Raw genomic sequence first — 20621 nt, forward strand, 5'->3', positions numbered from 1 at the left:
GTGGCATTGAACTGGAAACCTTGTGGTTCCCATCCGGACTCTGTACCGGCCACTCGACCCCCTGAGCCACTGCTGCCCACACAGCAAACCACAGCTCTTGAACAGAATTATTAGTAGAACACTATAACTAACAATCGAGTTAAAATTGCCCATACTAGCAGGTCTCTTGAGGTATGGACACAAAAAAACAGCCAAATCAAGACAAATCAAATATTATGTTACTACAAATCACATGCTGTGGTTGATAGAAACTTGTCTGTCTGTCTGTCGTGCGTGTTTTTGATTGATTGATTCAATACTTTATTAGTCAGAAATGTAAACAGTACAGAGTACAGTGTCAGTCATACACTTAATCTAAAAAGATATCACAGTCTTGTTTCCATTCAGGTCCAGGGTGTGTGTGTGTGTGTGTGTGTGTGTGTGTGTGTGTGTGTGTGTGTGTGTGTGTGTGTGTGTACGTGTGTATGTATGTGTGTGCGTCCGTCCATGTGTGTACAGTACGTGTGTGTGTGTGTGTGTGCGTGGACACCGTTCCATACCTGGGCGGGAATGAGATCTCCAGCTCATACAGCCGCTCCTTGAACACCGACAGCTCCTTGTCATATTCTAAAAGCTATGGGGAGAGAGGGCAAGGGGAAAAGAAAATAGAAAGAGGTATAAATAAACAGTTTGTATGATTAAAATGGTTATTAAAGAGCGGAAGGAAGGATTTACTGTATGTGAGTCACTGCTGCAGTGCTGGCTAAGGCTGGAGGCTAAGTCCAGACTCCAGAGTGTTATGGCTTCTTACTCTTTGGTCGTTACTTATATACTCTTTGGTGCTTTTATCTGGAGGTGGAGTAAGTAGACAGATGTTTTTATTTTTTGTTCATAGTTATATTTCCTTAAAAAAAGTCTTCAAGAGACAAGAAGGTGGCCGTAGACACCGGTAGCCAAAGTGACGCTATGTTATTGTGGGACCAGCGTTTCGTCAGGTAACTATACACCTTCTACAGGTTATACAGAACACAATGACAGTCACACACATAAAGATGGTGCCTGAGCACCTGCTTCAAATGTTATCAACTGATAATCACCAGTATGTTCTCATCAGGACCATGCAATGGAGGAAATATGGACATTTCCACATACTCGCCTATACCTACCGGAAATGCAGAAAGTGAAATGACTGCCGCTGAAGCGAAAACGGCGCGAAAACAGCGCTAAACAACAACTTGGCTTTATGTTTACTTGCATGGCCGGTTAAGACTGGGGTTAGGGTCAGGGTTAGAAGTCGGACAAGACGCCAAACGTGACATCGGGACAATGTCCACACTGGCTCCATTTCATGGTCTTGATAACGGAGATTAAACATTAACATTATTAAACAATCAGAAACCGCTAGCCTGAGATAGTCATTAACTAATCACAAGAGATCTCAAGAAAAACGTGGTTCTAATCTGAGTTATGTCCCTGCCAAAACATTGGTTTATTTTATTTTTGTGTCTTTTGAAGACTACCAGTTAGGTTATTCTGCCGTGGGCCGGCACCACCATAAGGACATGTGTGCGTAGTATTCTCGTGCACAGTAGTTATTCCCCCCCCCAGGTGTTTCTGCCTTAATTGACAGGTACCGTGTAGAGAGAGACAGGAGACAAGGAGATGATACTCCCAAATGACACACAACCCAGGCTTCTAATAAAAACCTATCAAATGTCATTAATCATTATGTGCGAGGGACAGAGCGAGAGACAGAGAGAGACAGAGAGAGAGAGAGAGAGAGAGAGAGAGAGAGCGAGAGAGATTTGAGAGGGAATGTTCAAGAGAGATGAGCGAGTGAAAAAACAATGTACCACTGACTGACCAGCACATTTATAGGGGACTGACCACCTTTGCGCGTGCGTGTGTGTGTGTGTGTGTGTGTGTGTGTTAATATGTCCCTCTAGTCCAGTCCTACTGGGGTTCCATCTCTCCATACTGACAGGGGATCTACAATCTCTTCATCAATCATGTCTCCTCACACAGCTGTACTCGCTCACTAGTGTGTGTGTGTGTACACACACACACACACACCCCCCAATCCCCCCCACCCCCCTTTTCCCCGAAAACCCATAAATCATTAGTGAAAAGTGCAATTAGCAGCTTCTTGTACACATTAATTATGTGGGAGATGAACAGGTATAGCAGGCTCCACCTGCATGACTGCCTCTCTGAGCGACTGACAGCCGTGCACACGTTTCCTTTCCTTTCCCTGGACCACCACGGACGCCATTCTCTCGGCCCGTCCCTTCTTTCCGTCCTTTATACGCTGGAGCCGACCGGGACACATTTGTTCGTTTAGTGCCAAATTGAGCCTCGCGTTTAAGAACGCACTTCAAAAACACGAGGCGACGATTATTATAAGACCGCACTTCAAAAAACACGAGGCAACGTTTACTACGCCCCGATGAAGACCTTAACGTCGACCGTGCGAGCGTGATGGGTGCTGGTATACAGAGCCGGGGCCTCGACGTTAATGACGTTACATTGGTGTATTACACGAAGCGCCCCACTGACGGGTACATAATGAAACATCTAGTGGAAACGACAGCGCGTACATGGATAACACTGGGCCCGGGACACTGCGGAGGCGTGGAGGGAGGGGGGTGGTTGAAACTACAATGTTTCATCTGCGGTGGACGACTACTGTAATCTATCCATGCTCCTCTTGACACCTTTATGTTTGCAAGCCGTGGAGTAAGAGTACGGACGGATATCTGTTCTGCTCTGCATACAAGCATGAGTGGACAAAGTGTAATCAAATGTTTTACTTAAAGGAGCATTCAGTGATTTGGAAAACCGCCCGGTCCGCCCGGTAACAAGATGTGCACATGCAGACACTCACGCAACAGGCCAACAGCACGCGCACCAAGGCACACCCCCACTCGATCATGATTGGAGTTAGGCCCCTCTCATCCTGTTTGGATGAAGGCTGGCTAACCCTAGCCAAAAACGAAAACTAAGGTTTTTTTGACCCCAGGGGTTAACACACCGAACGCCCGGGGTTATTTAATCCATTAAAGCGCCCAGCGATTTACAGCAGCGGAGCACATTTAGCAACGGACCAGGTGTTATCCCGGATGTGGCTGAAGTAGCTTGATGTAGCCAAAACACTCTCGAGGCGATCGGCAACAACGGGAGGTATGATTAATTCTAACGCGACTAGCGACGGGACCGCGGTGGGCCGTCTAACACAATCTTTTCTTAGAATTGGACGGAATTATTTAGATCAAGAGTTATTTAGTATATTAGTTATTAGTATAGTTTTAAGATTTTCGATCTCATCAGCAAAAATGGGGGGAACATTTTCGATGACGTCCCACCGGAAAATAACATTAAGTGTTGCGCAACAGACGCTCCCAGCCTGCGTTTTGATATCAATAATCTCCGTCTTTTTGATCAATCTCCGTCTTGAGCGCTGGGCGATACTAATTGAAAGGACGGAGAACTCCGTCCTGTGCGCTCAGGGTGTCATGGGGACAGGGAGGAACTCCTTATATGGTCAGCACACTATAGTAGGGAGGATTATATATATACAAAATAAAATTATATTTGAATTAAGTTAAATCACTGAATATACCTATAAGTAAAAGTATCAATAATGCAATGTAGAAATGCTCTGTAAGTAAAATTCCAGAATTCTAAATGTATACTCGAGGAAAAGCACAAAAGTATTGGCGTCAAAAAGTACTCAATAATGCAAAATGTCTGATTTCAAGTTTTCAACTGTATACAAAAATGTGTATATTGGCAAATTTGTAGATCGGCTATTTTCAAATGGCCAAAATGTGTATAGGGCTGAATTGGTTATAATTGGAAAATGTGACATATTCAAGTAAAGTACAAATACCTAAAAATTGTATTTAAAGTAAATGTACTTAGTGACTTTCCACCACTACATACAAGCGGTGCGAGGACAATTATTGTGTGGAGATAAATGTATGCATACATACATACATAGGTACGTACCTAAGAAAGTAGAATGTATGGGAATTGGGAAGCGAAAGTGTGCGTAAACGTGTGTGCATGGGTTTTACTTCTGTTCCTCTACGTTAGTTATCTTTTCATATCAAGGCCCATTATTTATTCTGCATCTGAGTTACGGACCACCATCTGATGAGATTCAGCCTCTCAGACCCAAAACTAAAGAATATTTTAGCACATAATTTGGCAGACGTTGATCAAAATAACAATTCTTCTACATTCTCTAATTATGTTAAACTATAAGGAAAGCAGATGTTTAACAATAATGTAACTCTTGAGTGTAAAATGAAAACAAATGGACCCGTATTTGGTTTCATTTTACACTCAAGACCACCTGGAACCCCCCTCAAGGACCACTGGTGGTCCCCGGACCACTGGTTGAAAACCAGTGCTCTGAGTGTATAAGTGTGTGCGCGCGGGCATGCACGTGCGTGCGTGTGCACATGTGCCAGTGGTGTAGAACAGTGGCCATTACTTTCCGGGCGGAGAGAGAGAGGAGGGGGCTCTCTCTCTCTCGCTCACCCAGACAGAGTCTCGGTGGTTCAGGAGGGCAGATGTGGCGCATCTATCAAACTCACACAGCCGGGGGTCACCGGAGAGGCTCACACACTGTGGATGAGGAATGGAGAGCAGGGGAGATGCACCCCCCGGTCCCCCACGCTCCACTGTACAACCTATCTCACTGCCGTAGTACAACATCCCATAATATCTGGACATGTGTGAGTGAGTATGTATGAGTGTTCTCTCTCTGTGCGTGCATGTGTGCGAGAGAGAGAGAGAGAGAGAGGGAGAGAGAGAGACAGAGAGAGAGACAGAGAGAGACCTTTAACGAAGCCTTTATTTAATCTGTTGTGTACACTCACATATTCTTCAGGACATTTCTAGAAATTGCATGCTTTGGGTACTCACAATAATAAGTAGGATAACTATTCTGAGACGAGCTGTTATCAGTCCTTTTGCCATGAGTTCTGGGTCTACTGACCCTGCTCCTTGCATTTTGCAAATTTTTACCTGCGCAAGTAAAACGTTCAGCAGGCCCAGTCGTCTCTTTTGTGATGCTTTGTACTTTGGCCTAAAAATAAACATTTCATCATTGAGCTTCATTAAAACTGTAGAATGAGAGACCAGATGAACAGCTCTTTACTACAAGACATGTGTGTGTAACGTACAGGATTAATGTTAATCTGCGTTGGATTTATGTTGAGGCAAACTATGTAGGTTTTCAAGCAAAGGCTTTCCTGATGTTGAAATGTGATGAGAGTATACTTTTATTGAATGTTAGTAGGGTTGTCCCGATCCGATCACGTGATTGGAAATCGGGGGCCGATCGCATCATTTTCAAATGATCGGAATCGGATAAGGAGAAAAATAACGTGATCGGGACATCCTTATAGTATCAATATTATATCCATATCATGATATTAAACTGGATATGGTCTGTGATTTCGGATGTTGTACTATTGTGAATCGGTATCCGCAGATACTCAAAATCAAATGATCGGAACCGGATCGGGAGTTTTAAAAAGTGATCGGGACATCCCTAAATGTTGAGTATGAATTGTCATTGGAGATTTGATTCACCGATGAAATGTCTTCATTATGAAATCTTTACAATGAACCTTCTAAAATATGGGGTTCCTCGGCTTGATCCCACGCGTGCATTGAGCGGCGCCAAAGGAACTCATGCAACGCCTGCGTCAAAACGCAGAGCATTTGCAATGCGACGATGCATGCAGCATTAACAGATTCTGACCTGAGATCAGATTCATACGATGTTTCCACTGGACAACACACTGGTCTGATTAACCCATCCTGACCTGAGATCAGATAAAAAAAAATGTCAGTCGTTCTTCGATTTAAAAAAAATAGCAGACCTACAAGCTCGTAGCGCGCCACTCGGTGGCGCGCTATGAGCTTGTAGATCTGCTATTTTTCAACAGCTAAAGCATAACATGATGCTAACACCAAAACGGGTTCCCGTTCAGAATGGGTTAACAGATTCTCCTCACTGAATGTAATGTTAAAACACTTTGACTCCTGAACATGAGTTACACGGTGTGATCGATTGTAGAACACTTTCCCTCCCGTTTCGCGAGTTACACGACGTATGTTTTCATTGTTTAATCCGCGTTTTTATATTAACACTATAGGACAAGCGATTACACCGCTTTAAAGTGGATTTTCATGACAAGCAACTCAGTGGCTCTTCAAAGGTTAGTGGAACCACGGCAGGGAGATCTGGAACACGATTGTTTAATCACGACATTAATGAATTAAAACTTTAGAATTAAAGCCATGCTTATTTACTGGCCTGCAGAAACGTTGAGCGATGTTGCATGAATAAACTGATGCGCCGAAGCTTTTCCATGATCCATGATCATTTGCAGTGTGTTTGTTTACCTGCATGCATGTGTGTGTGTGTGTGTGTGTGTGTGTGTGTGTGTGTGTGTGTGTGTGTGTGTGTGTGTGTGTGTGTGTGTGTGTGTGTGTGTGTGGTTGGCCATGTTAGGTATACGTGCGCCGTGTTCACAGTCGCGTTTGTTTGCGCCGGGGCTAAAAATCACCTCGCATCACACTGAGTGTGTGACAGCTTTCAAGTGGCAGCAGATGAGCCACTTGAACTGTTGGCGAGCGACGGTGAACCATGCGCTTCCATGAGGTAGGCGTGTGTGTGTGTGTGTGTGTGTGTGTGTGTGCGCGTGTGCGTATGTGTGTGTGTCTTAAATGAATGTTGAGTAATTCATTTATGTGACTGGAAAACCCTGCGGGCAGAAATTTCACACTACATTTCATCCTGGGTCAATTAAGCATAATGATTTGCTGGTCTGGTAGGTCAGCATGAAGGAGGGGAGGGGGGTTGGAGGGGAACACACACACACACACACACACACACACACACACACACACATATTGGTTCAAGGCCTTGTGGTGTTATAAAGCCAGGCGTAGTTTGTCTGCCAAGAAATGACCTTGGTAGTGGTATAGTGGGCTGGATCAGCGACTGGTACAGCTTATATCACAGACAAGATGGGGGCGGGGGGGAGATGAAGAAGTGTGGTGGTAAAAAAAAAAAAAAAGAAAAAAAAACCTTTTCAGGAGTTCCAAATCTTGACTTCTTCTCCCCCCCCCCCCCCCCCACACACACACCTCAAGTTGCCGCAAAGCTTGTCCACTGCCAGTAATTGTGAGTTGATTTACGCCTTGTCAAATATCCCCGGTGACAACACCTGCTGCCATTAAAAGCCATCAATAAACGCCGGGGTGAGAGGTCATTTAATTTGATTTTTACACCTTGCACTTGGCTTTCATTGCGGTGGCCATATTTTTTCTTATTTTTTACGAGATCTTCATTATTTTGTGCGGAAAAGCGATAAACTGTCACTGTCTGCAAGGGTGTGTGTGTGTGTGTGGGGGGGGGGGCAGAAGGCCAAGCAAAACAGAAGACTTCCACACACACACACACACACTTTCTTAGTTTTAAGGGTAACTGTTGAATAATTGCAATATTACACTCGATATTGCAGTGATGCTTGCGGAACTCGACTACGTCTCGTTCCTGACCGCATCACTGTCGTGGCAATTATCACGTTAAACCACACCCTCTCGTGTAATATTGCTTAATTCATTCATTTTGAAGCTGTGATTAATTTTAATGATTTGACAGCCCTAATATATACAGTATATATATAGTTTTTTAAATATACCTGCCTACTTTTAATTTGACTGCTGAACCCGACTTTCCCGTACTAATTGATAAAGACCTCTTTCCATGCCGAACGTGATTAGTTTTATTCGCCAACTTTGATAACTTCCAAGACACACTGGGATACGTTACACGTTTGGATCACATGACCAAAACAAAACCACTGACGCTCGCGTCTCAGGGCTGCTGGGAAATAAGAGTCTCAATGCAATCCTATTGCATTGAGATACGGGTCGCCGTGTTTCTCTGTCGTTATCGACGACGCTGGTGGAATATTATATTACCCGACACTAGGGAAAGCGACCACGTTATTTTAATGGGAGACTATCGTGAAATGGAGGTATACCTTCACAACCGGGTGATTCTTCAAAGGCTAGTGGAAAAACTGCGGCAGTGAAGTTACTTTGACGATGGAAAACTTCCACTAAACGAGTTAAATTAAGTGATTTGAAGATATGCACACGCTCTACAGTGGTCAACGCAACAGGCCAACACCATGCGCACCAAGGCCCGCCCTGCTCGATTCTGATTGGAGGAAGGCCCCCTCTATCCTGATTGGATTTAGGCTCTCTCATCCACAGGGGATAGGGAGGAACTAATTATATGGTCAGCACACTCTATAGTAGGGAGGATTATCACAAAAAAAGAAACAAAAAAGTGATATTTGAATTAAGTGAAATGACTGAATATACCTTTTAATCCAACTCAAACACACGACTAACAAGAGGCATACATGCGTCAGTGGAGGCAAATTAAAACCAGCCACATCACAGTGAATTAGACTACATCTCACAGGCAGAGAGATACAAGAGGTGGTCAGTCAATACCTATAAAAGTCCAGCAAAGCCATTTCGGAATAGCAGCGGTCGAAACCAAGAGACCCCCTGTTCAGCCCGGCTTCGGGGTTTATATATCCCCGTAAGGTCAGGTTTTATTTAGCATGGACCGCTGTATTACCACTTAAGAGCCCTTGACAGGTAAAATATGAAGGAAGTTTGGAGCTGGAGCGGCGGTCGCTTGCCATTTTATTTATTTATCTATCTATCTATCTCCTCCTCATCTTTAAAAAGTCCTGTGGCTGTGAGTAATGTTCGCGGGCGACGCCGCGAGCATGACAAGGAGGAGCGAGGCCAGACAGCGAGGTTCATCACTCCCCCCCCCCCCCCCCACCCCCTCCCCACACACACCCTCACCCCCAAACACACACACCCTCCCGCCCGCCACGGCCGCTCTCCCATCTGCCGGCACCGCGCTGATAAAGTCACAATAAAGAGATACTGAAACAAAATCAATGGCACACAGGATGCGATGAGCCTAAAGGGGTGTGTGTGTGTCTGTGTGTGTGTGTGTGCATGTGCATGCTCGTGTGTGTGTGAGCACAAGTGGGCAGTGGGAGAGAACAGTAGATTCCCCCGACACTGATGCAGCACAACACATACACACAGACACGCACACGTGTGCACGCAAAACACACGCATGTCCAGACAGACTCCTTGCCCCCTCCCACTCTTTGTACCTCCCATCACTACACAGGAGCAGCAAGCACCCACACACACACACACACACACCTCCCTCCCTCCCGGTGGCCCCCGCGACATCCAGGAGCACCCCCGGAAAATTTAATCTTCCCAAATACTCATCAGGGCTCTCCATCGTCCCGGTGTGACAGCGCGGGGGATAATTAATTATACAATTTCGATGGGAATATCGACTAAACAAACCTATTAATCATAGCAAAAGTCAATAGGCATGGACACATTCAATCATGTCCCAGCCAATGATTACTCCTCTCAAAATACAATAATTATTTTCAAGAGCTGCCTCGAATTAAATTTCTGTCAAGCCGGTACAAGTCTAGTAGTTGATGAAGGATGCAATGGATTTTCTCTCTCTCTCTCTCTCTCTCTCTCTCTCTCTTCTCTTCCCCTCCGTGGCCCAGTGGAAGAGTAGGGGAGAGGAGGGAGGGGACATTTATCCTTTTGGAAAGGTAGTTTGTTTTATAAGGATCATAACACGGTGTGTTTAACTAGACCATGACCATCAGATTATCTCTGATACCCCCATTATGTCATCCATCTTGCCTGGCTCGGTGAGGGAGGAGGGGGGGTGGGGGAGAGAGGGAGGAGGGGGGGGGTGGGGGGGAGAGGGAGGAGGGAGAGAGAGGGAGGGAAAAAAGATAGGTAGATGGAAGGAGTATGCCTCTGGAACCTTTCCACAGTATAAGCAACTGATGTACCTACACACTACAGTACAGAAGTGGTTCTCAAAGTGGGCTCTGGGGGGGGTCCTTGGAGGAAGGGGGTTCGTTTTTTTGTTTGTTTGTTTCATTTATTGTCCACGTGTGGAAATTCATCTTCGGTCTCAAACAGTAAAAAACAAACGGTTACAACAACAGCAACAACACTTAACACAATTATTTTCACATGGCAAAAAAGTGCAGGACAACAGTGGCAGATACATTGGAAAAACAAACAAATCTAGCGAGACATGGTATCATTTAGTGCCTTAATGGCATTTGGTATGAAAGAATTTAAAAAAATGTTACGGTTAGCTCTTGGTACTTTGTACCGTCTACCAGAGGGAAGTAGTTCGAACTCCCTGCAGAGTGGATGAGAGGGGTCGTTTGCTATCTTGATAGCTTTTTTACGAAGTACCTCCTTGTAGATACAGCCTAATTGTTGCTGTCTTTTCCCAATTATTTTTGAGGCTAGGTTTACTATTCGCTGCAGCTTGCTTCTTCCTTTTACATTTAGATTGCCAAACCACATTGCCATGTTAAAAGTCAAGATTCCCTCTATCAGGTTTTTATAGACTGTTTCCATAATATGCTTGCTCACTCTGAAGGAGTTGAGCTTGCGTAGTAGGTGGAGGTGTTGGTTACAGGTTTTAAAAATCTGGTCAGTATTTTCACTGAAATTGAGTTTGCTGTCAATATATGTGCCTAAGTATTTAAAAGTGTCTACTACCTCCACTATTTGTCCACCAATTGTAATGGACTGCACAGGTTCCTTATAGTGGCTCCCCAGCTAAATGAGTTGACTCATTATACCAGGGGTTCTCAATGTTTTTGGCTGGGGACCCCCAGAAAATGCTTTGGCCATGCCTCTTCATGTCGTCTTAATTCATTTCCAGAGGTTGAAAACCCCTGCATTATACTACCAGGTAGCGATATCCCGACATTAGTCCCGATACAGCCCTTATTTGTCATATCGGTATCGGAGAATATGCCAGTCTAACCAACGATCCGACACAGGGGTAAGGGGTCGACACTATAGCAGGTAAACCAAATATCTCAAAAGAGAGTCTCTACTGTTATTTGGAAAAATATTTTGCCACCGCGATGTTCCGTTCTTTAGTTATTGGCAAGCTGAATATAGCCAAAAACGCTGCCTGGGATCAGAAGGGGTGCATACTTAGTTTAGACTAGTCATTGGTTAGACATGGGTTACGGTTAGGTTTAGGTGTGCTGCCCCGTGGGAGGTTAGGGGTCCCTGGCACAAAATATATTTTCTGATGGGGACTGCTATTCAGACAGCCATGACAGACAGCAATGAGTAAAACGCTCCCATAAAAATGTAGTCTCTGTGACACATAGTGGCCACAATCTGCATTCAAAGATGTTCCTAGAAGCTTTGGCATTGGTCGAAAAAAAAAAAAGACCCGGTCACAATGACCAATCAGGAAAGAAGTAGACAGGCAAATTGACCAATGACAAACTTTCTAGGAAAATCTTTGAATGCAGAGTGCGGCCCCTAGATGTGTCACAGAGACAAAATATTTTTGGAAGCGTTTTACCTATTGCTGGCTGTCTGAATTACCCCAAAAAACAAACTTAAAAACTAAAAGGTAATTAAAAATGTGACATATTATTGCTTATAGCAGCTTTAAGCAAATGATAAATGTACATTTTGGGGTCCTTGACATGTGTGAGAAGAACAGTGTTTTTTTCTCCTACGCAGCTTTCCTAATAAAAGTGGTAAATATTTCCATGGTATTTCATAAGATGAGGAGCATAATTTCACTCAGCATTCTCCATTAGCTAATTTGAATGTACTGTACCAGCTCCAGTGTTGTTATTTGTGTAATGGGGAAATTGTTTTATTTGCGTTACTCCCTAATATGAAGCTAGATCTCACGGCAACAAAGCTAGACATTAATCACTTATACATTTCCCTAGAATGCCCCCCCTCCCCCTTCCAGTCTTTATAGACATTTTCTCGGTTTGCCACAACCACAGGATAAACACAGAGGGTATAGAAAACATTACCTACAATTGTCCTTTTTTCCGAGAGATAAACATGCTCTCTTTCCAAAATCAATGGCCATACAAACAATCCTGTATGCATTATGATTGGTGTATGTGTGTGTGTGTGTGTGTGTGTGTGTGTGTGTGTGTGTGTGTGTGTGTGTGTGTGTGTGTGCTGTGTGTGTGTGTGTGTGTGTGTGTGTGTGTGTGTGTGTGTGTGTGTGTGTGCGCGCACACACGCACGTTTGTTTGCGTGTGTGCATGTTTGTGTGCGTGCGCACACGTGTCCTTCATTTAACAAGCTCTTATCTTCGAGCCACTTACAGTAATATACAGCCTTATAAAAGTGGAAGTGTGTATCAGGTGTGTATTCCAGCGCAGGCACTTAAACACTAACCTCATCCACACTCGCGACTCATTTAAGAGGCGCTCCAAAGACATTTGACCCCTCAGGCTGGGACAACAAGAAGAGTGTGTGTTAGGACAAGGAGATAGGAGTGCGTCCGTCCGTCCACGCCTCCGGTCCCTACTGTAAAGCCTGAGTTATACCAACACCAAACATAGCTGATCTACAAGCTCACAACACGTCGCGCAACTACAGTAAATCAAGCTCGACAAATCCCATTTCTTGTGTGTGTGTGTGTGTGTGTGTGTATGTTTGTGCAACAATTGTTCTACCTTTGCAGTAACACATGCTATCAAAGAGCCGTCAAATCAAATTGCAACTAAATAGTGTTGGTTCACTTCATTAGTTGCGTGTCATTCACGTGTGTTGAACTGAAATGTGGCGAGTGCCGGCAGGCCGTTGTGAGTGGGCTCAACGGAAGCTCAGAGAGAAAGTCGATAAAAGATATTAAACAAAGTAATAAATAAAAGGAAACCGGGGTGGGAGGGGGGAGATATTATGATGGGAATTGGATGAATGCGTTATATGGTTTATGAAACAGTGGGGTGACTTACCGAGGTCCCATTGTTTTCCCGGAAAACGTCCTGGTTGACATAATTAAAAAGCTTCTTTTCAAGTTGAAGAACAACCTAAAACAGAGAGGGGGGGGGGGGGGAACCGTGCTCTGATTAATAGATATACTAATGTGAACTGCACTTTGTAATTAGAGCGCTAATGAACTGAACTGCACCACGGCGACTGCGACTGAGCGCTGTTAATTCTACACGTGTCTCGTTGCGGCGTCGAGCCTATTCACACTGAAACCACCTGTAAGAAGCCCAGCTGATTTAATATGGCAGAGTGCTTTTCCCCGCGAATATGTATTTCAACAAAATGGACTGCACTCAAGGGCAATTCATTCATTTAGCTCTCTTTCATAATATCAAGATGGGTATTTTGTGGCACTGCTTGGCATTCGTTTTACAAAGCAATTGAAAGGTGAACCACTAATTACACATCTTGATATAAGACCGTTTACGCTGAATGATTGAATTACAACATATTTGCCATGAAGTGAATTAATTTTTTTTTTCTCCCTTGAAGAAAATAGTCTGCAATGTCTAGAGAAATCAATTTCGCTCAGTTAGTAAATGGAACTTAGGGAAAATCGAATTTTCTTATTGCGTGATTTATAATTTTGACTTCAACGCGGACATTTGATGGGATTATTTTCCACGTGGATGGATAATTTTCTTCCTTATACCGTTTGTTTCCTACAGATAGAGAGATGTGATTGAATGTATATACCTCTCTGTCATTGTCGCTTTCTCTGAATATTAGCTTGTCAACTTCGTCGGTTTCGGTGGCTCTGACTGTCTGCATGGTGGTGGTGGAGGTCAGCCTCTGTAGAGAGAGAGAGAGGGGGGGGGGGGGTGAATGAGGGACGTGATCACATAAAACAAGAAGCAGAACCACAGCCAACTTCCCTTAAAGGGACACTTCACCCTTTTGGCTAAAAATATATATGTTAATGACGTTTAGAAGATTTAGAACAATTTCCTGGGCAACTTTATTTTATATTTTTTATGGAGGGACAGACAGTAGGCTGACAGGAGATGGGGAGAGAGATGGGGGGGGTGACATGCAGTAAGGGCTGTCGGGATCGGGAGTCGATCCCGCGGCACACTGCCAGACTGGATTACCAGCCAAGGTTTCCTAGGGGTCTTTAATGTGTGTAATAAGACCCCCCAGGAAAGTGTTCTAAACGTCATTAACATATATATTATATATATATATTTAAGACAAGAGCAGACTTATACTGGATCTCTTGTCCACTATTCCCTTCCTAACATTTTAGTCAACATTTTATTTGTTGACGAAATTGTCGATATATTCAGTCTTCGTAGCTTAGTTTTCATTTAGTTTCAATTTAGTTTTCGTCAGTGCAAAAACATTTCACTGACGAACATTTTTCGTCATAGTTTGTCGACGAAAACACTGGCAGATATACAGTAAAGTCACACACACACACACACACACGTCTCCCTTGCAGGGTTGAGTGGGAGAAAAAAACAAAACACAAATCCACACACAGGCAATATTCATACACATCTATTTATGGCTAGTTGATAATGCTGGCGTACTGTATCACACAAGCCCTCTGGCACCCAGCGCCATACAGCACACTGCTGCCTGCTACGCATTTCAATGATTTTTAAAGGACTATTCTACAAAGCAACCACCTCACTGTCCCCCCCTCTTTATCTAGCTCTATGTACTGACCCTATGGACCGTGTGCATGCTTAAATTCCCCTTTGTGGACTCCTTTTTAACAATTAGTTAAACATTCGACCATCTGTGTTTGAAGACAGTTGAATGAGGTAATCCTACTCCGGCCAGTGGTTCCCATACCACACTGCGGGGACAAGGCCGGCCGGGCAGCAGCACCCTGATTGAAATTCAAAGCACAGATTAGATAATCGGGTCAAGCCAATATAAACGGGGGCCGGAAAAAAAGGCCCCTTTAGACTGAAATGTCACAAATCAGTCCTGCTTCGGACCCTGAAAAAAAGGGGAAAAAAACACGGCAGATTAGGATAAACACCGTGCCCTCAGAGAAAGTGAAGCAACCATCATCAAGTCGCCCACCCCACCCCCAACCTGCGGACCACCCCCCACCTCCTCAAACCAGCCCCCCGGCCATCCCCTTCCCCCAAAAGCAACTTTCTAAAGCCCTAACAAATCGCTCCATCTTTCACTCATTTAGGCCTTCCAAATGGAGGGTCAATATGGTCCCCTGGCAGCCAAATGCTAATGCGCTTAAGTGCGCTTAAGCTGCTTTGTGCAATGAATAGGGCCAAAGAGGAGGCTAGAGAGAAGGGCAAGCCGGAGATACTTTCCCTGTCAAAAGTCATTGTAGCTGTACCCAACACTTCAGACAATCCAGGGGAAAAGTCATTGTAGCTGTACCCAACACTTCAGACAATCCAGGGGAACAGTCATTGTAGCTGTACCCAAAACTTCAGACAATCCAGGGGAACAGTCATTGTAGCTGTACCCAACACTTCAGACAATCCAGGGGGAAAGTCATTGTACCCAACACTTCAGACAATGCAGGGGGAAAGTCATTGTAGCTGTACCCAACACTTCAGAGGGGAAAAGTCATTGTAGCTGTACCCAACACTTCAGACAATCCAGGGGAAAAGTAATTGTAGCTGTACCCAACACTTCAGACAATCCAGGGGAAAGTAATTGTAGCTGTACCCAACACTTCAGACAATCCAGGGGAAAAGTCATTGTAGCTGTACCGAACACTTCAGACAATACAGGCGAAAAGTCATTTTTCACCATTCTTTTTTACACCAAATCGTGTTGTTGCTGAGACACTTAATGTTCCATCAATTCTAGATATCAGTCAAGCCTTTCAATGTTCGCGACCGAGCTCTAATTTATGACTAGCTATATTACATGACTATTAATGGGTATTCTATGGAGGATAAAATAATTAGAATTATGTTGTTATCCTAACGTCCTGCACCATATGTTCCTTCTGAGCACACCAACTCAAAGCAATATTATTTTATTATGGCACAAAAACGGCTTCTCTTGAATTGAAGCGCGGCTCAAAATGGACCCACAATGACAAAAATCCTCAGCGTTAAATCGGTCTATTTGTAACTGCACACGTGCAACCAAATGGACCCTCACCGGTCCACGTGGTTGTACTTTGCACACTCCCGAGTTAAATGCACACTGAGGATTTTACGGCGTATTGGGTTCCTTCTCATTCTTCCTCGTGAGCCCCCCTTCTGTCGCCTGCTTTGTAAATCCAAAATCTGTGCAAGCAGAAATCCCAGGCCAATTCACAGGCAGGCTGCACCAGTGCACCGGGGCCAACAACCAGCATAGCTTATTGGTCTGGGGAAAAAAAACAGAGCTTTGATATTAGGAAGGCAGAAAGAGAGCCTCCATTCATCTTCAAATGATTTCTATAATCCAGCAAGTGAGGTTTAGGTCTAATAATAATCTGTTGCTGCAATGCAAAGGTGAATGTTACTACAGTACAGCACATGACTATGTAGACATGAATGTAGACTTTGAATTGGATAGTAATGGAATTAAATCATTCCCAGTGAGATCAAAAGGTCCACTCTGGTTTTGCATTCATGTTACTACCCGTGCCAACTGTCCCTGCACGAGAGCATCGACTAGTTGTTGTACAATACGTTATTGTGCCAGGCCAGACAATTCCTCCACAATCTGTGAATGTTACCAAGTCTGTAACTGCGCCTTGCAAAAGCTGCGAATGCAAGATGTCATCAGGAATTTATGTTCATGAAAATATATTTTCAACTAATTTGATTGACAGTAAAATACTGTAAAAATAAATGGACAAAGTGACGCCATTGGTTTGTACAGACCCGTTTTGAAGCCTGCATTTCAAGGATTTCAGAACCCCCATCTTTGTATATCCGGTTGTGTGTTATGTAATGTGGGCTGCATGTAAATAGTCTTTGTATATCCAGTTGTGTGTTACTATATGTAATGTGGGCTGCATGTAAATAGTCTTTTCGGCAAAGGTTTTTAGTGCAGAGAAAAAACAGATAGGGGGCTTACTATAGACCCCTGGGGAACCCCTCCGGTCAACTAAGTACAGTATATAGAATGTAAGTGTTTCAATAAACGCAATAGATTGTAATGTGTGGCATCATTCTTATGTCCACTCCGACATCTGACGTGTCCACATGGCCGTAGAACGGTGGTGGTGAATTGATTTATCCATTCATATGTTCATTGACTATGACCGATCAGTGTGTCACGCCGATCAGTGCTAGCTGATTGCACGTCATTGATATTGATCACTGATCCCCCCACCAACCCGTCCCGTCCGTTCTGTCAGTCGCTGCCATCATGAGACGGCCCAAAAACCAACACCAAGGGGAATAAATGAGAACCCGCATGCAGTCACTTAGCGCCCAGATCACTGCTCTGTCCCAGTGCCAGCACAGCCCGGGTGTTAGCACCCAGATCACTGCAGGGACACTGCTCTGTCCCTTTGCCAGCACAGCCCGGGTGTTAGCACCCAGATCACTGCAGGGACACTGCTCTGTCCCAGTGCCAGCACAGCCCAGGTGTTAGCACCCAGATCACTGCAGGGACACTGCTCTGTCCCTCTGCCAGCACAGCCCAGGTGTTAGCACCCAGATCACTGCAGGGACACTGCTCTGTCCCTCTGCCAGCACAGCCCAGGTGCTCCACGTGTAGAACAAGACATTTATGAAGAGAGAGAAAAAAAAAGACGAATCAACACTCCATTCCCATGGCGGCCTGAGTGAATGAGGTGAATGAGGTGCGTGTGTGTGTGTTGTGGGACAGATTGTTGACCAGAAGTTAACCCTGTTCCTCAGGTCTAATTGTGGATCATGCATCTGGTAATCAGGGCTTGGTGGTAATGTGACTGCTGAGCTTGATATGAGGAGGGCATGGTGGTGGAGAGAGGCCCGCCCGCACTGAACAGAGCTCTCTCTCTATCTCTGTCTGTCTCTCTCCCTCTCTGTCTCCCCCCCCCCCCCCCCCCCCCCCCAAGTTGGCCCATCAAAGCGACTGTTTCCTAAGCGCATTACTTCCAAACACGCTCTCTCTCTCTCTCTCTACCCCCAAATTATATTATGATATTAACATGATTCGTTTTGAGTGCAATTGCCGGGCCCATTTGATACATGTGGGAATTAGCAGTGAGGTGGGGAACAGGACAAAGGTGGAAAACGGGCACGTAGAAGAAAAAAATGAAAACAAATTAGACAGTCTTTGCCATTCACACACTCGGCAGCGACCGCCTCTCGTGTAACGAAGCTTCCACAAAGTTTGAGTTTGCACTGCCGCTCTATAGTGTCACGGGGTGGAGGAGGTGAACGCTGAAGGCCTAGTTTAAGCCATTTAGACCTGAGGACGATTCTACAAATGCCTTCTAAATCCTGAGAGTTTTCTGACAAACCCATGTTTTCATGTCAAGGACCCCCAAAAATATATGTAATTGGCCGCCAACCCCCAACTGGAAATATGTTGTTCCAGGGACCAGGGACCCCATCCCGAGAACGGGTTAAGAAGGTGATAAGGTGACCATCGAAACGGAGAAAATGTGTATTTTCCTTGTTTATCACCGTGCGGCGTGACGCTATGTTGTAGTTTTCGGCGGTCATCTTATCACCTAAAACTGGAGTATGAATAAGGCCATGAGTGTTTGTGGAGAGCCCAGGGACAGGGTGAAGGAGGGAGGGGGGACAGGGTGAAGGAGGAAGGGAGGGGGGGATGAGAAGTTGCGCCAGGAAAGCATTGGCTCTGCGCTTCAATGGAGGGTAATCTCATGACTGTCGGAGGAGGAAGCGGCTGTTTAAAAGGAGCTCTCTATTCCAGATGCTCTCTTTAGAGGGGAGGTTAAAGCAATCTGTCCCACTTCAGAGACCAAAGAGCCACGCGCACACACGCACACACACACACACACACACACGCACACCAAGCCTCCTGTCACTCGCGCCCTGCCCCTCGGACAGATGGAGGTGATCCGTTTAGCCAACATGGCAAAGTCTGAGCGTTAAAATTAACATTCAGGATTTTATTGTGTACCGACGCAACAACAAACACCACAACGCCACACCAGACCTGCACACAATCGTCTTGGCACGAACGTCACAGTGCTTATAAGTGATGAACTGATGCCAACCTGCAGCTATACATGGAGGACTTATAAGTGATGAACTGATGCCAACCTGCAGCTACAAATGGAGAACTCTGCATCTACGTACACTACACAACACTCGACACCGTCTCAACAAGCTCGGTATAGTCACAAACACACACTCTGCTCCGGTTTTATTCGGCAGAGCTCAATCCCATCATGTGGTATCTATTTTACTAATTCCTACCAAACACAGTTCAACGGCAAAAAAGATAATCAGTGCATATTGTTTTTTAGGCATAAGTGTGAATACAACTTTCCAAGTTGAGCCAAGTTGGGCACTGGCCTACTTGGAAAGTTGGAAATGAATGCCCCACCCAGATATTATGTCTGTGTCCCTTTTATGCCCATATATGGGGTTCTTAGTCAGGCATGCCCACATATGGAGTCTATGCAGATGTCAGAACAGGCCAGCTTCATACAGTATATATATAGATCTGGGGGTGATCAGGTGTGATCAATTGGCTCATTTGGGTCCTGTACGGAGCCCGGGCAGAGGCGTTTGCGCTGGTTCTGGACAACGGTGTATCCCACCGACTCAAGGCCGGGCACTGCACCCCCTGTGGTGGTGAGGAACGTCACATTGATTGAATTGTGTCAAATTGACACACTCGTGAATTTGGTGTTGGCGAACGGTTCTTGAGTTACGTGGATCAGAGACGTGGTGCATTTCTAGATAGATAAAGTTTATAGATAGATAAGTTATTTATAGATAGATAAGTATGCAGCATAACTAACATTATGCAGTGTTTCCCCTGATAACCGCGGGCGTATAGGCCACAGCAGGCTGCCACACCTGTTGTCAACCTGAATACAACTCATTCTCTCCTCCGTCCTCACTGGCTTGCTTCATTACCATGACGCTACTCACCAAACTGCTTACCAAACTGCTTCAATACCATGACGCTACTCACCAAACTGCTTACCAAACTGCTTCATTCCCATGACACTACTCACCAAACTGCTTCAATACCATGACGCTACTCACCAAACTGCTTACCAAACTGCTTCATTACCATGACGCTACTCACCAAACTGCTTCAATACCATGACGCTACTCACCAAACTGCTTACCAAACTGCTTCATTACCATGACGCTACTCACCAAACTGCTCACCAAACTGCTTCAATACCATGACGCTACTCACCAAACTGCTCACCAAACTGCTTCAATACCATGACGCTACTCACCAAACTGCTTACCAAACTGCTTCATTCCCATGACACTACTCACCAAACTGCTTCAATACCATGACGCTACTCACCAAACTGTCATTCCACCTAATATAATAAACCATGGAGTGTATTTAGGGTAAGACAATTAAATCTCAATTGGGGGACAGAGAGAGAGAGAGAGACAAATGAGAAAGAGAGATAAATAAATGAGGACAATGACCTCAGTTTTCATTCTTCATTACCAAAAGAAATAGGAGACAGGGGGCCACCTGTTTTTCCCCCGGGAGCAGCATTGTCACAATGTGCCATTATTTTCCTCGCTGTGCCAACTAAGGTGCGTTGCCAGCGACCGCTGGCAGGTTTAACTCGAGGC

The 20621-nt window shown here is 44.8% G+C and overlaps 1 protein-coding gene across 3 annotated transcripts in view; it reads right to left on the reverse strand.

Annotated features, from left to right (window-relative positions):
* inpp5a (inositol polyphosphate-5-phosphatase A) overlaps positions 1-20621 on the reverse strand; it is a 206406-nt gene that overhangs the window by 27554 nt on the left and 158231 nt on the right. For all 3 annotated transcript variants that reach the window (XM_080782480.1, XM_080782479.1, XM_080782481.1), the window contains 3 exons: positions 13645-13740; positions 12912-12986; positions 540-613 (listed from right to left, as the gene is read on the reverse strand). In XM_080782480.1, coding sequence (XP_080638606.1) covers positions 540-613; positions 12912-12986; positions 13645-13740 — 245 coding nt within the window. The remainder of the gene's footprint in view (positions 1-539; positions 614-12911; positions 12987-13644; positions 13741-20621) is intronic.

The sequence above is a fragment of the Protomyctophum bolini genome (genome assembly GCF_963924005.1).
Source record: "Protomyctophum bolini genome assembly, chromosome: 14".
Classification (NCBI taxonomy): domain Eukaryota; kingdom Metazoa; phylum Chordata; class Actinopteri; order Myctophiformes; family Myctophidae; genus Protomyctophum; species Protomyctophum bolini.